General features: G+C 50.6%; 1 protein-coding gene across 1 annotated transcript; it reads left to right on the top strand.

Annotated features, from left to right (window-relative positions):
• The first annotated feature begins 3,720 nt into the window (after nucleotides 1-3,720).
• SOX12 (SRY-box transcription factor 12) lies at nucleotides 3,721-8,646 on the top strand. The gene is given in 2 exon segments (XM_020990539.2): nucleotides 3,721-4,641; nucleotides 4,643-8,646. Coding segments are annotated over 2 exon segments (1,032 nt in total). The 5' UTR covers nucleotides 3,721-4,206; the 3' UTR covers nucleotides 5,240-8,646.
• The last annotated feature ends 4,370 nt before the right edge of the window (nucleotides 8,647-13,016 follow it).

The following is a 13,016-nucleotide window of genomic DNA, read 5'->3' as shown; positions in this document are numbered from 1 at the left end:
CATTCTGCCTCGTAAATTGGTCCTTTTGAGGGAGTCACCTCACCCTATTCCACATCTGTGCAACCAGGAAAGCGTGTTCCCCCTCAGTTTGCCATTTTTTAAACCAGTATGGTGTCCTGAGTTCTGAGTCTGGCCTAAAATACACTTGAGGTCTGAGCCCAGGGGAAGTCAGAGACCCATTGCTGATGTTTTGTGTGAGGGTTACTCTTATGCCACCATCAATAAGAATAATAACATGAGAATAACAATAACAAAACCAAACTCATTTCATGCTTTTAAGGTTTAGAAAGCAATTCTCCCACAGCAATCCTGGGGATGTAGATACTGTAAATATATATATATATATATATATATTTTACAGATGAGACTGTCACTACCTAAATCACTGGATTAAAGTCCAGCACTGTTTCCAAGATACAACACTGCTTCTCGGTCAGTGAGGCCACCTGCACCTTGCAGAGGAGTGCTTTCTCTACAGACTTGGACTTCAAGAGATAAAGGAGGCACAGCTATTGCACTTGATACACCGTTTCCAGAGCTGTGTCTTTTCTTGTCTCAGGGGAATCCTGTGGTCTTCTTCTGGTCAAAGTCCTCAAGGTTCAATTCAACTGAGTACAATTCATTAAGCACCTATATTCCAGGCACTAGGCTAGGCCTTAGGGATACAGAGAGAGACAAAGACAGAAAGGGACAGAGAGAGAGGGAGAAGGAAAGGAGGGGGAGAGGAAGGAAAAGGGAGAGGGAGGGAAAGGACAGGGAAAGGGAGAAGAAAAGGGAGGGAGAAGGGGTGGGGAGAGGGCAAAGTCCCTGCCCTGAAGGAGATTCCAGTCTACTGGTGAGGGGGGAAGAGAAATACATGTTCAAAGATAAATATGAAATAGTTGAAAAATAAATATAAAGCACATAATCTGAGTGGGAGTTACTAACTAACTACTAGGGCAATCAGGAAAGGTCCTTAAAAAATGAGATGAATAACTTGAACCTTGAAGGGAGGCCTGGGGTTTCAAGTGCTAGAAAACAGCAGGCACCAAGGCCTGAGTAGAAGTGCAACGTATAGATAAGGAACAGCCTAGAGGCCAGTTGAACTGGTTCATAGAGTTCATGAAAAGGAATCTTGTGATTAGCCTAGAAAGAGTCCTTGCTCTTCTACCAATTGACATGATGTGACCTTGCAGAGTCTGTAGTGCAGCTGGACTTGAAGAGAAGATGTCAAAGGTGAATGTAACTAACATATTAGTAAAGGTGTGGGAGGCAGCTGGGAGCTGAAGAGTGTGTGGCTGAGCTGTGGCAAACTCAGTGGCATACTTTCTACCCTGGTAATCCTGCAGTTTAGTGGCAGAAGCACGACAGGCTCTCAATACTGGAAAGGCAAATCATAGTATCATAGATCTGGGGCTGAAAAGCACCTCAGGGAACATCTAGTCCAGTTCTTCTCTAACCCCTATTTTACAGAGGAGGACACTGAGGCCTAGGCAGGTGATTTGCCCAAGGTCACACAGATACTAAGCAGAATTTAAATCCAGGTCCTTTGACTTCAGAACCAGCACTTTCCCAGGCAATGAAGGAGACGAATTCATAGAATCTAACTTTTAGAGCTGGAAGGAACCCCAAAGACCATCTAGTTCAACCTCTTCATTTTAGAGAGGAAGAAAATGAATCCCAGAGAAGGGAAGTGATTTATCCAAGGGACTTATCAGGTACTAAATAGTAGACTCCAGCCCAGAAGTCTTTGAGTCCAGGGTTAAAATGTAAATTAAATTTTAAATGACTGAATTGGTGCCAGAAGGGTGATCCTTCCCCAAAGGGAATAATAGAATCTAATTGGATTTAGAGCTAGAAGGAACCTTAAAGATCTTTCCTGAGCCAGTGAACCTCTGCATTTCATCCCTTCTCCTCTCAAAGGATGGGGACCCCCTCCTAAGTTACAAGTAAAGGGACAATCTTCCCCCCCAGTGGCCCTAGTTCCAACAGTCTCTGCAATCCCTTTATCTTTAAGAGCCAGTGTCTTCCCGTGTGCCTGGCCCCCTTCTCCTAGTGCTCACTGAAATGGCCCACCAACCCCAGCCCAGTTCTAGGATGCGCTAATTAGGATCTCTAGCTGAGTCTGAAGCACAACACTAGGCTTTTGCTTTTCTCCTCCTCCAAGTCTCCTTTCAGCCCTTCCCCCATCTCACCCCACCCCCCTCTCCTTAGCATTCGGCTCACATCCCTTTCCTCCCACCCCCCAGGGAGGCTGGGAGGCCAGAGCTGCACCTCCCCTTGGCCTTTCTTCTTCCACCCAGACACTCCGCAGGTTCAGATCGAGCCCTCCTCAGCCTTGCTCTACTCTTTCCTTTCCTTCCCCACCCCAATGCGCATCCCTTCCCTAGAAGCTGCCCCTCCCGCTCCAAGAAGCACGCGCACGCGCACGCTCTCTCTCTCTCTCTCTCTCTCTCTCTCTCTCTCTCTCTCTCTCTCTCTCTCTCTCTCTCTCTCTCTCTCTCTCTCTCTCTCTTCTCTCTTTCTCTCTCTCTCTCCCCCCCCTCCTTCGCCCACAGCCCATGGAGTGCCAACAACACTATGAAGGTGACCCACTCCCTGGGGCCCGCCCCCGCCCCGCAATGTCCTCACTGAATGGCATGTGGGGGAGGCGCAGGACACGTGGCCCAGGAACCCCCCAACCCCCCAGCCAGGCGCCACCTACCGATGCGCCTACGGTACCTGATCCCCATTTCTCCGACACTCCTCCACTCTCCTCTCCCCACCTTGCCCCCAGCTCCCCATCATTGACCCAGAGATAGAGCCAGGCACATCCCCTGAGGGGGTCAGGTTCCAGTGACTCCCTCCAAGCCCCGCAATCACTTGGAGAGTGTAGGAAGGGACACCGGGGTCTTCTTCGACCCTAATCAAGCCCCAGAGTCATAAGAAGGTAAAATACCCTCGGAGACACTATAGGGGAGGCCCAGAGTGGGTGAGGAGAGGCCAGCAGGAGAGCACCGAGCACCGTGGGGGCGGGGACTGACACCTAGAGTCTGCAGCCACTTCCACTAAGAGCAAACAGAAGAGCCGGGTGAGAGAGGGTTCTCCAGAGACCCAGTGACTCCTAGCCCCCTCCACCACCTCTACTACCAGGTACTCAGTAGTTTCCCTGGGGGTTAGGGGCCGGAAACCAGCCCCTCCCACACACACACATCGTGCCTAGGGCTAGGTTTAGAAATGCATCAAGCCTTTTGGGTAACTGCGCTCGACCTGCCAGCAGGAGAGAGCAGGCGTCAAGAAAAGCTCCTGTAGTGATCCTCGCCAGTCGCAAAAGGTTACAATTCATCCCCTCTCTCTCCGCATCGCGCGCTTTGAGATCAGGGCTGGAGAGATATTCAAAAGATCCATCCCCCTTCACCCCACCTAATCCTAGCACCTCGGGGTGGGGGTGGGGGGGAAAGAAAACTGACACCCGCTATTGCCAACCTTTCCCAGTAAGAGCCTGGGGCTGGGGGCAGCCCGGAACCCCGCCCTCCCAACAGAAGCCCTGGCTCCTAGGGCAGCGATTGGGGGATGCAAATATTCCCTCCCCTGCCTGGCAACCTTAGTCTCCGCGATCCCCTGAGGTGGGCGGGACTAGGCAGCTGACAGAAGCTGCACCTTAGCTGGGGCTGACCCGGGGCGGTCCAGCGTGCAGTACTGTGCCCGGGGCCCGGGAGCGCGTGAGAGGGGGCCGGGCGCGCGCGAGCGGGGGCGCGCGGGGAGAAAGACACTGGGAGGCGGCGGCCGAGGGGCGGGGAAGTGCCGAACGGCCCCGCGCCTGGCTGGGGTGCGTGCAGGCGGCAGCCGCGTCGGCTTAGGAGTCCCGCTGACTGGGGAACCGAACGGCGTGGACCGGGAGAAGGCGGCAGGCACCAGCAAGAAGAGACAAATTCTTTGTATTGGAAAACGTCTGTAATGGATTTGAAATAAACTTGAGGAGGGGGCTGTGGGCGCCGAGCCCGTATGGAGCCCCGGAGCTGACCACGCGCGCCAGCCCGTCGGGGGCCCGTGCGCAGCCCGCCAAAGCCCGTCTCCTCTACGAGGTGGCCCAACTAGCTCCCCAGCCTTAGAGGATTGGACCGAACCGAGCCAGTTGGCTGGTCGCGCATCCCTTTTTTCCTGCCCTGGTCCGGTCTGGAGGATGCCTGGGGCCCCGGCAGCCGTCTAAGTAACCGCGGAGTGAAGGAGGGCAAAGTCCCGGGCGGGATGGTGCAACAGAAGAGAGGTCGCGTTGGCGAAGCCAAGCGGGAAGGCTGCCAGCAGCCGGCCGCGGGCGAGAGGGCGCGGCTCCGCCGGGAGACCCCTGGTGAGCCGGGCTGGTGCAAGACCCCCAGCGGCCACATCAAGCGGCCCATGAACGCTTTCATGGTGTGGTCGCAGCACGAGAGGCGCAAAATAATGGACCAGTGGCCCGATATGCACAACGCTGAGATCTCCAAGAGGTTGGGCCGCCGCTGGCAGCTGCTGCAGGACTCCGAGAAGATCCCGTTCGTACGCGAGGCTGAGCGGCTGCGTCTCAAGCACATGGCTGACTACCCAGACTACAAGTATCGGCCCCGTAAGAAGGGCAAGGGGGCGCCCAGCAAGGCGCGGCCCCGCCTCCCCAGCAAGACTAAGCCGTCGCTTTTGGGCCGCGGGGGTGGGGGGGCGCAGGAAGGCCGCCGGGGAGTCTGGGGAGCAGCGCGGGGGAGGCCCTTCACTAGGGGAGGAAGTGGAAGCCGAGGACGAAGAGGAGGAAGAGGAGGAACTGTTGGAAGTGCGGCTGGTGGAGACTCCCGGGCGGGAGCTGTGGCGGATGGTCCCAGCGGGGAGGTCTGGGGGGAGACCGGGGGAGCGGGCAGGGGGGCCGCGCCCGGAGCCGCAGTCGGAGGAAGCAGGGGACACCCCCGAGACTTCGAGATCCTTGCAGCGCGGAGTGTCCGCCACCTCGCCGGTTGGCTCCCCCGCTCCCTCTTCCCTGGTCCCTTCGGACGAAGAGCGCGAGGAAGAAGAGGAAGGGAGGGAGGAGGAGGAGGAGGAAGAGCCGGAGAAGGAGCCTCTTGGGTTCCTGCCCCGGCAACTCCCAGGTGCCCTAGGCCCTGGCCTAGACTGCACCGCCCTCGACAGGGACCCGGACCAGTTGCCTCCTGCAGGGACCTCGCACTTCGAGTTCCCGGACTACTGCACCCCCGAGGTGACCGAGATGATCGCTGGGGACTGGCTAATGTCCAGCATCGCGGACTTGGTCTTCACCTACTGAGCCAGGCACTCACTAGGTGACTCAGACTCCACAAATCAGGTCGCACTCAAAAACCAGCTGTTTACATACAGGAATCAGGTATTTTTTGGCCTTCAGCCCCATCAAAGGCAAAGGCTTCCGCTGTCACCCCATCCCGACTCAGACGCCCTCAGCCATGCCTATACACTCAGCCTACCCTTCAACCCATCCCCTATGGACACACCCCACTTTCCATGACTTGCACCCAGACACGCCCCTCTCTCCATCTTTCTAGACACACCCCTCTCTCCATACTCCTAGACACACCCCTCTCTCCATCCCTCAAACACAGATACACATGGGTCGTTGCTCCTTCTATTCCCCTACACATTGGCATGCTCCTTTATCCATCCCATACACACACCCCTTTCTTTGTGGTGGAAGCATGGGGTAGTGGAGCTGGATAGGAGACAGAAGAACCCTCTTCGAATTCCAGCTCTGCCCCTAACCAGCTGTGTGACCTTGGGCAGGTGATTTGACCTCTTCCTGCCTAAATTTCCTTATCTGTAAAATGAAATGGTTGGAATAGATGACCCCTAAGGTCCCTTCCAGCTCTAGCAGTCTATGAATCTCTCCCTTATAGAGACACAGACACATCCTTCTCTCATTCCTTATAGAAACACCTTTCTTTCCATCCCTTAGGGAGGCAGCATGGTGCTGCCTGGATTGGGAGTCAGAGGATCTGGGTTCAAATTCCAGATTAAAATAACTACCTGTGTGACCTTGGGCAAATCCCTTCACCTTTTGGGGCCTCATTTTCCTCCCCTGTAAAATGAGCAGGTTGGACTGGATGGCCTCTTAAGGTCTCTTCCAGCTTTATATCTATGACCTTATGAACTTCTCTCCATCTCTTCCACAAACAAATCTCTTTCCAGCCCTTGTACACAGCTTATTTTTCACATTCTTTCCATATATGCCCTCCATCCTATTCCTTGGATAGAACCCCCTACACACACACACACACACACACACACACACACACACACACACACATCTCATCCACTCCTCTCTCTTCTCCAAAGGGGAGGTCTCATCAGGGTACACAAGCCTCAGTTTCCTTGGCTGGGATTCACCCCATTCTGGCTCAGGGTTGTGAGACAGGCTGCATTGGCCTCTGCTCTAGTGATTCTCCCTGGAGCCTAGCTCCTCTTCACCCAGCTCCATGACCCCTATTCCTGTTCTGAGTTGCTCCATAGTTCCCCCCTCCCCTCTTCCCTTCCCCTTCCTCCCTCCCCCTCCCACAGTCTCCCTCCAAACCTCTCCCTCTCAGTGGGCAAGACCTGAAGTTGTGACCTTGCAGCCTCCTTCCTTCATGTCCTGGACTTGCTACCTTTGAGGAAAACCTGGGCTGCTGTCCAGTCACCAACCCCACCAGGGCAATCCACTCTAGACAAAGAAAGGCAGAGGACATTCAACCTCAGCCTGTAACCACCCTATCAACTCTGAGTGACTTCAGAGCTCTGCCTTCTAAGAGAAACATTGGTGGGATGGTGGATTCCCTGGTTCTATGGAGAATTTTTTTCATTCTTTTGTTGAGAGGAGCCTGGGGGTATCCTATAAGACACCACTGAGGGATGATAACCCCTCTTTCCATTCCTGCTTTTCATTGGCTCTGTTGACTTCCCTTTCCCATGTGCACCTGGCCCCAGTCCTCATCTGTAAAATTATGGGGTTGGATTAGATGACCTTGAAAAGCCCTAGCACCTCATCTCTTAGCAGGGTAGTGTTGCCCAAAGCAGCTGTACTTGTGGGCCTTGCCTAAGGATGACTTTGTCAGTCATGCTCCCCAGAATAACCCAGGCCAGGCAGAGACTTCAGGATGTAGCCTCTCTTGACCTCAGTAGGTATCGTACCCCCACTTAGAGTGACCAGATGTCCTTTACTGTTGGGCCTGGTGGTACTATGGAACCCTTATTGCAGTGTCCAAGCTCCTTTGGAGAATCTTTTGTTTGCAGCTTCCTGGGAGGGGGTCAGGGCAGTAGACCTCCTCTCCCATTAAAAAGGCAGGGTAAGGTGGTGAAACAGATCAGAGAGCACCCTCACCAATCTATGTCCCTCCTACACAGCCTGTTGGGCCCCCTAGGAAAGCCCCCAAGTGAACTGAATACCTCCTAAGTACTCACATCCTCACAAGAGGAGAGACAGCTAATGTCCACGTGGGAATTAGCTAAGAGTGAGCCAGGCATATTCTCCCTCTGCCTGGCCATGGAGTTTAGGGCCCTGATGGTTTCTTCCTGCTAGGGATTGGGTCCACTGGTCAGTCTCTATTACCCTTGGCTCTCTATCAACCCTCCTAATCTCCTCCCCCTGACCCCTACCCAGTTCTTAGTGCCAAATGCTTTGATCAGTATTATCATTCAGCTGGGAAAAGATGCATGGAGAGGGCTTGGGGTCAGTGGCCAAGTCAGCAATCATTCAGCAAGCTCCCTGGGGCGTGCTCAGCCTCCTGAGTGTTTCCCAGGGCTAACAGGAATCATCTGCAGGCCAGTGGTTAAGCTTTGATTAGGAGAGTCCAAAGGGAAGTGACAGGAGTGGTCAGAGCATGGGATTCAGAGTGAGTAACCTAGCACAAGAAGCCCTAGTTTTTTGTCTTCTATGCTGTGCCACTGACCCTCTGTGCCTCAGTTTGCCCATCTTTGAAATGGGGACAGGTGCCTTTTCCAATGCATTTGGAGTATCTGGTTATGAAATGCAGGGCCTGGGGGACTATTCCTAGCTTATGGCTTTCCTGAGGTAAACAGAAACGCTGGCCAGGTCTTTCAAGGCCTGGATGACACTTGTATTTCTACCTGTCAGATGGTGTCTGTCCTCTCTGTTGGACAACCTACACCCGAACCCTATGCTATGCTCCCTTCCTTCCCCCTTTCTCTGGGCTCCTGCTGTTTGCCTCTCTCAGCTACCTGGCACTTCACAGCCTCACTCATTCCCCTTGTTCACTGCCGTTACCCAACCCCAATCTGCCCATCTCCCATCACAACCTAGACTCTGCTGACATTGTGTGCCCCACTCTGTCATAGGTTCAAATACCCACATACACAGATCTCTCAGGAACAAATGGGGGCCCCTGGTCCCTCCACACCTACTTCTGTGCCGTTCCCCACACAGGCCAGCATCTCTACAGGGATGTCCTATCCCAACCCACCTACCAGCTGCCCCCCTGTATGTGGTGCTCCAGTTCCAGGCCTCCTTTCTCTCTCTTTCTTTTTCATTTCCTTTCTTTTTTTAACGTTGTATGAGTGAAGAGGTATCACTGTGTATTGTCTTGGAGAATAGTCTCATAGCTGAGAGGAGGATGGGGACAGACCCCTCTCTGTGTGGAAGGGGCTGGAAGCCCTGGGCTCCAGTATTGCTGCCCAATACCAGGACTGAATAAAATATATGTGCCCTGAGCCTGTCCAGCCCCATGTGTCTATTTCTCTTTCTCACTCTTCTTCTACTTCCTCCATCAAGTCTTTAATGAGCTTCAATTCTGCCCACGGTAGGTATGAGAGATCAAATATGTCTCCTTATCCTTGAAAACCTGGTGACTAGTTGGGGATACAAAACCACACCTCAGCAATACACCCTTGCCTCTAGTCAAAGCCTCCTGCTCCCCAAATTCCTTTCCAACATAATATATGTAATCCTTTATGAGGAGATAAAACCTTTCATTTACCAAATCATTAGATTCTGGAATTGGATGGGACCTCAGAGGCAATCTGGTCCAATTCCCAACTACGGCCGCTCTACATCAGCTTTGACAAGCAGTCATTCACCCTGTCTGAACACTTCCAGTGACAGAAGGCCTACTCCCCACCCAAGCTGCCTGTTCCATTGTGGAACTGTTCTCTTTTTAGCAAGCTCTTTCTGACATTCAACTGAAATTTGCCTCCCTTCATCTTCTACCTTTGCTCATTGTTCTGTCCTCTAGGGCCGAGTACAACAGGATTCATGATACAGCCCTTCAAATACTTGAAAATGGCTATGATGTCTCCCTGAAAAATCTCCAGGTGAACATCCCTAGGCCTTTCAGCCAACTTAATAACACAGCTACTGGTTTCCTCCATAACCTACTCATTCTCCTCTGGACATACTCCAGCACCTCAATATGTCTCCAAAAGGAGAGCCCCCAGACCTGAAAAGAGCAAGCTGAGGGTGCAGATTCCTGTGAAATGGACATGGGAATATAGGGACTGAGGCAAAGGAGAGCGGGAACTGTAATGGGAAGAGTCCTGGGTGTGGAGTCAGAAGGCCTGGGTTTGAATTCCGTCTCTGCTGCTTTATTCTTGTATGACTTTGGACAAATGTCTTTCCCACTTAGTATCTCAATTTCCCCTGGAAAGTAAAGATGCCAGTCTAGATTCTCTTTAAGACCCCTTACAGCTCTTAAGTGTTTTAATCCTATGACTCTGACATAGAACCAGAGGGAGAGTGTACCTTTCAGCTCTGATAATCCATGTCCCAAGGCCCATTCAAGCTTAAGCATCCACAGATTCTGCCTGCATCTGGGATGAGATAAGACCAGAAGTGAGGGGGAGGGGAAACCCCGTCTAGGATCATGGCGACACCTGCTGGCTAAATTGTGGTAGTGTCCCAACTTTTGTTCAATCCTGGAAGGAGGGAGAAGGGCGTGAAACCCCCTATCCCACCTTAAGGAAGGGAACTCCTGTCATCAATGAATGGAGCACATATTCATATAACATAGAATGTCAGAGCTGGGAGGAACCTTAGAATGTAGATTGTCATAGGTGGGAGGGGTCTTGGACAATACAATGTCATAGCTGGGAGGAACTTTGGAACATAGAATGTCATAGCTAGGAAGAACCTTAGAACATAGAATATCAAAGCTAGGAGGGACCTTAGAACATAGAATGTCAGAGCTGGGAAGAAACTTAGAACATAGAGCATCATAGCTGAGAGGGAACTTAGAATACAGAATGTCAGGACTAGGAGGGGCCTTGGATCATACAACATCACAGCTGGTGGGAACCTTAGACCATAGACTGTCAGATTTGGAAAGGACCTTAGAATATAGGATATCAGAACACAGGGCCATAGGATGTCTGCATAGTAAGAAACTTAAGAGATCATCTAGTCCTGTCTCCTTATTTTCCAGATAAAAAGATTGAGTTCTAGATTTATTAACTATGTACTGACTTCCTGCTGTGTGACGAATTCAGTGGGGGAAGTACAAAGAAGTGTAAGACAGAGTCCATAAGACAGATTCCTGCCTTTCCAGAGCTCAGGAGTCCATTAGTAAATATGAGACTCTAGGTCTCTTGTAAAACTAGAGGGGAAAAAATACTAAAAAAAAAAAACTTATAAAAGCAAGTGCTACAAGGTATAGTATAGCCACTAAGGCATTCTCTAGAGGGAGATCACTGTGGTCTGGAGCAGCCCAAGAAAGCTTCCTGGAAGAGATAGGTCTCAAAGTGGGATGTTTCCAAAACATCATTTGACTCCTCAAATACAAATAACTCCAAAAATCTGGAAATTTACAGAGAAGAGAGGAAGAGCACTATAGTAGAAAGGACAAGCACTCGATTTGGGCTCAGGGGCCCTGGGTTTGTTTCCTGGCTCTGACTCTATTTGCTGAGTGAATGGGAAAAATCACTTTGTCCCAATTAGCCTGTCTGATTTCTTTTTTTCAGATAAGGATTGCACTAGCTGGCCACTGAATTCCTTTCTGACTCTGAAGTTCTGTAATGTATAAAACAGGAGGAATGACAATCCTTTCAACTTACCTCACGGCCTTGTTGTGGGGTAAAGTCCTAGAAAAAAAGTAGCTTACTTATATAGTTTTGTTAAGGTTTGCAAAATACTGTCCCACAGCAACCCCTGGACATTGAATTCTGTTCTAGTTTAAATGTCTAGCTAACACACATTTACATAGTGCTTTCCTTAACATCATTGAAGGAAAAAGGGCTCTGTGCCTTCCTTCCTTCCTAGAGGTTTGGAACACTGCTTCTGGAGCCGGAGGTAGGTGGACGAAGAACTGCTATGGGCTGGGGAGATCAGAGAATCATAGGATTTAGGACTGGAGGAAACTATGGGGATCATCTAGTCCAATTCCCTCATTTTACAGATGAGGAAACTGAGTCCCAGAGAGGGGAAGAGGGATCTTGCCTGAGGTCCCACAGGTAGAAGGTGACAGAGTGGGTATTCAAACCCAGGTCCTCTTACTAAATCATAAGTGTTGGGACACAGATCCAGGACTTGAAGAATAATGGGTAAGTGCCAAAAGCAGACTTCTTGTTCCCCAAGGTCCAAAGCCAATTTTAGGGAGATGAGGGTCATCATGGGCCTGGGGATACCAGGATTATATACATCATACTTTTATTGGGATATAAATGGAAAGCGCCACTAATCCTGGTGCACTTTTCAGAAGTTCTCTCTAGGTAACAGAGCCTGGAGGCAGGATCAGATTCTATCCTTTGGCTATTTATAGAATCATAGACTAGCAGACCCCCCCCCAAAAAAAAAAAAACCTTGGAAATCATTGGGTCCAACTCTTTTTTTTTACAAAGGTTGAAACTGAGGCCCAGAGAAATTAAATGACTCATCTGAAATCACATAGCTAGTGTCAGAAGTGGTATTTAAATTTAGGTCTTCTGACTTCCAAATACACATACACACATACTCCTTAACTACCTGTTTCCTCAACCCAAGTCCCAGGTGATGTGACTATGAGAAGACTGCTGAACATTTGAGGCTGGAAACAAATTACAAATGGAAGAAGAACAATAAAGTGAAGAACCTGGGAAAGGGAGGGATTGCCCTCCCCTCCCCAACACACACACACACACACACACACACACACACACCCCTTCAAGCTTCTTGTCTTGGGTGGGCTGGGGGGGGAATCAGTCTAAGCCTTAAGAGGTGGTGGCTAGAAGGCTAGGGGACATATATAACCTATATCAAACCACTTACCATTTTAGGAAGAGGGAAGGGAGGGAGGGAGAAAAATTTGGAACTCTAAATCTTGTAAAAATGAATGCTAATAATTGTCTTCACGTATAATTGAAGGGGAAATAAAATAATATTTTTAAAAAGGCTGGGGGACAGGATATTTCTGGGTGGGGTACCCCTTCTCAGAAGAAAGCCTCCTTACTGTGATCCTTTCCTGGGACAGAGGCAGAGAAAGGAAAGAAGAGTAGGAGATGGGGTAAAGGAGAAGAAAGAGAGAGGAGGAGCAAGAAGGAACAGGAGAAAAAGGAAGAGACCAGAGGATGAAGGATGTCAAAGCTAGGACTCTAAGAACAGAGAATCTTAGAAATAGCAAGAAGGGGGTTTTAAGGACTGTTTAGCCCAACTCTCCCACTCTATAGAGGAGGAAATAGGTTAAGAGAGAAAAGTGACTTGTTTAGGGTTATCTTCAGTCGAGAGGAAAAGAAAGAAGAAAAGATGTAGAGAAGAAAGAGCAAAGGAAAAGAGAAATGAGAGAAGAGGCTACTTCTAAGCTGGACATCTGCCTGAATTTCCCCAGCTTCACTGAGCTCCCTAGCAACCAATGGCCACCCCACCCCCATCCTCTGGCATTTCCTAGCAACCAATGCCTCAGCTCAGCTTTTCTTGGGTTTCCTAGCAACAGAAGGTCAGGCCACCTTCCCAACAGGTGGGAGGTGTTAGACCCTCCTTGCAAAGATCAAGACTTACTCTGAATCAATAGTAGGGGTGGGTCAGGTCAATAGTGAGGACCCTGTACTTGGAGTCAAGACAAAGCCTAGGGAGAGGGTCTTGAGTGACTTTGGGAAAGTCCGTGACCCTCTTTGCCTTT

Source organism: Phascolarctos cinereus, unplaced genomic scaffold (assembly GCF_003287225.1).
Source record: "Phascolarctos cinereus isolate Bilbo 61053 unplaced genomic scaffold, phaCin_HiC Scaffold_2;HRSCAF=192, whole genome shotgun sequence".
Taxonomy (NCBI): Eukaryota; Metazoa; Chordata; class Mammalia; order Diprotodontia; family Phascolarctidae; genus Phascolarctos; species Phascolarctos cinereus.
The sequence above is the reverse complement of the archived record's forward strand: the minus strand, read 5'-3'. Positions and strand labels throughout refer to the sequence as shown.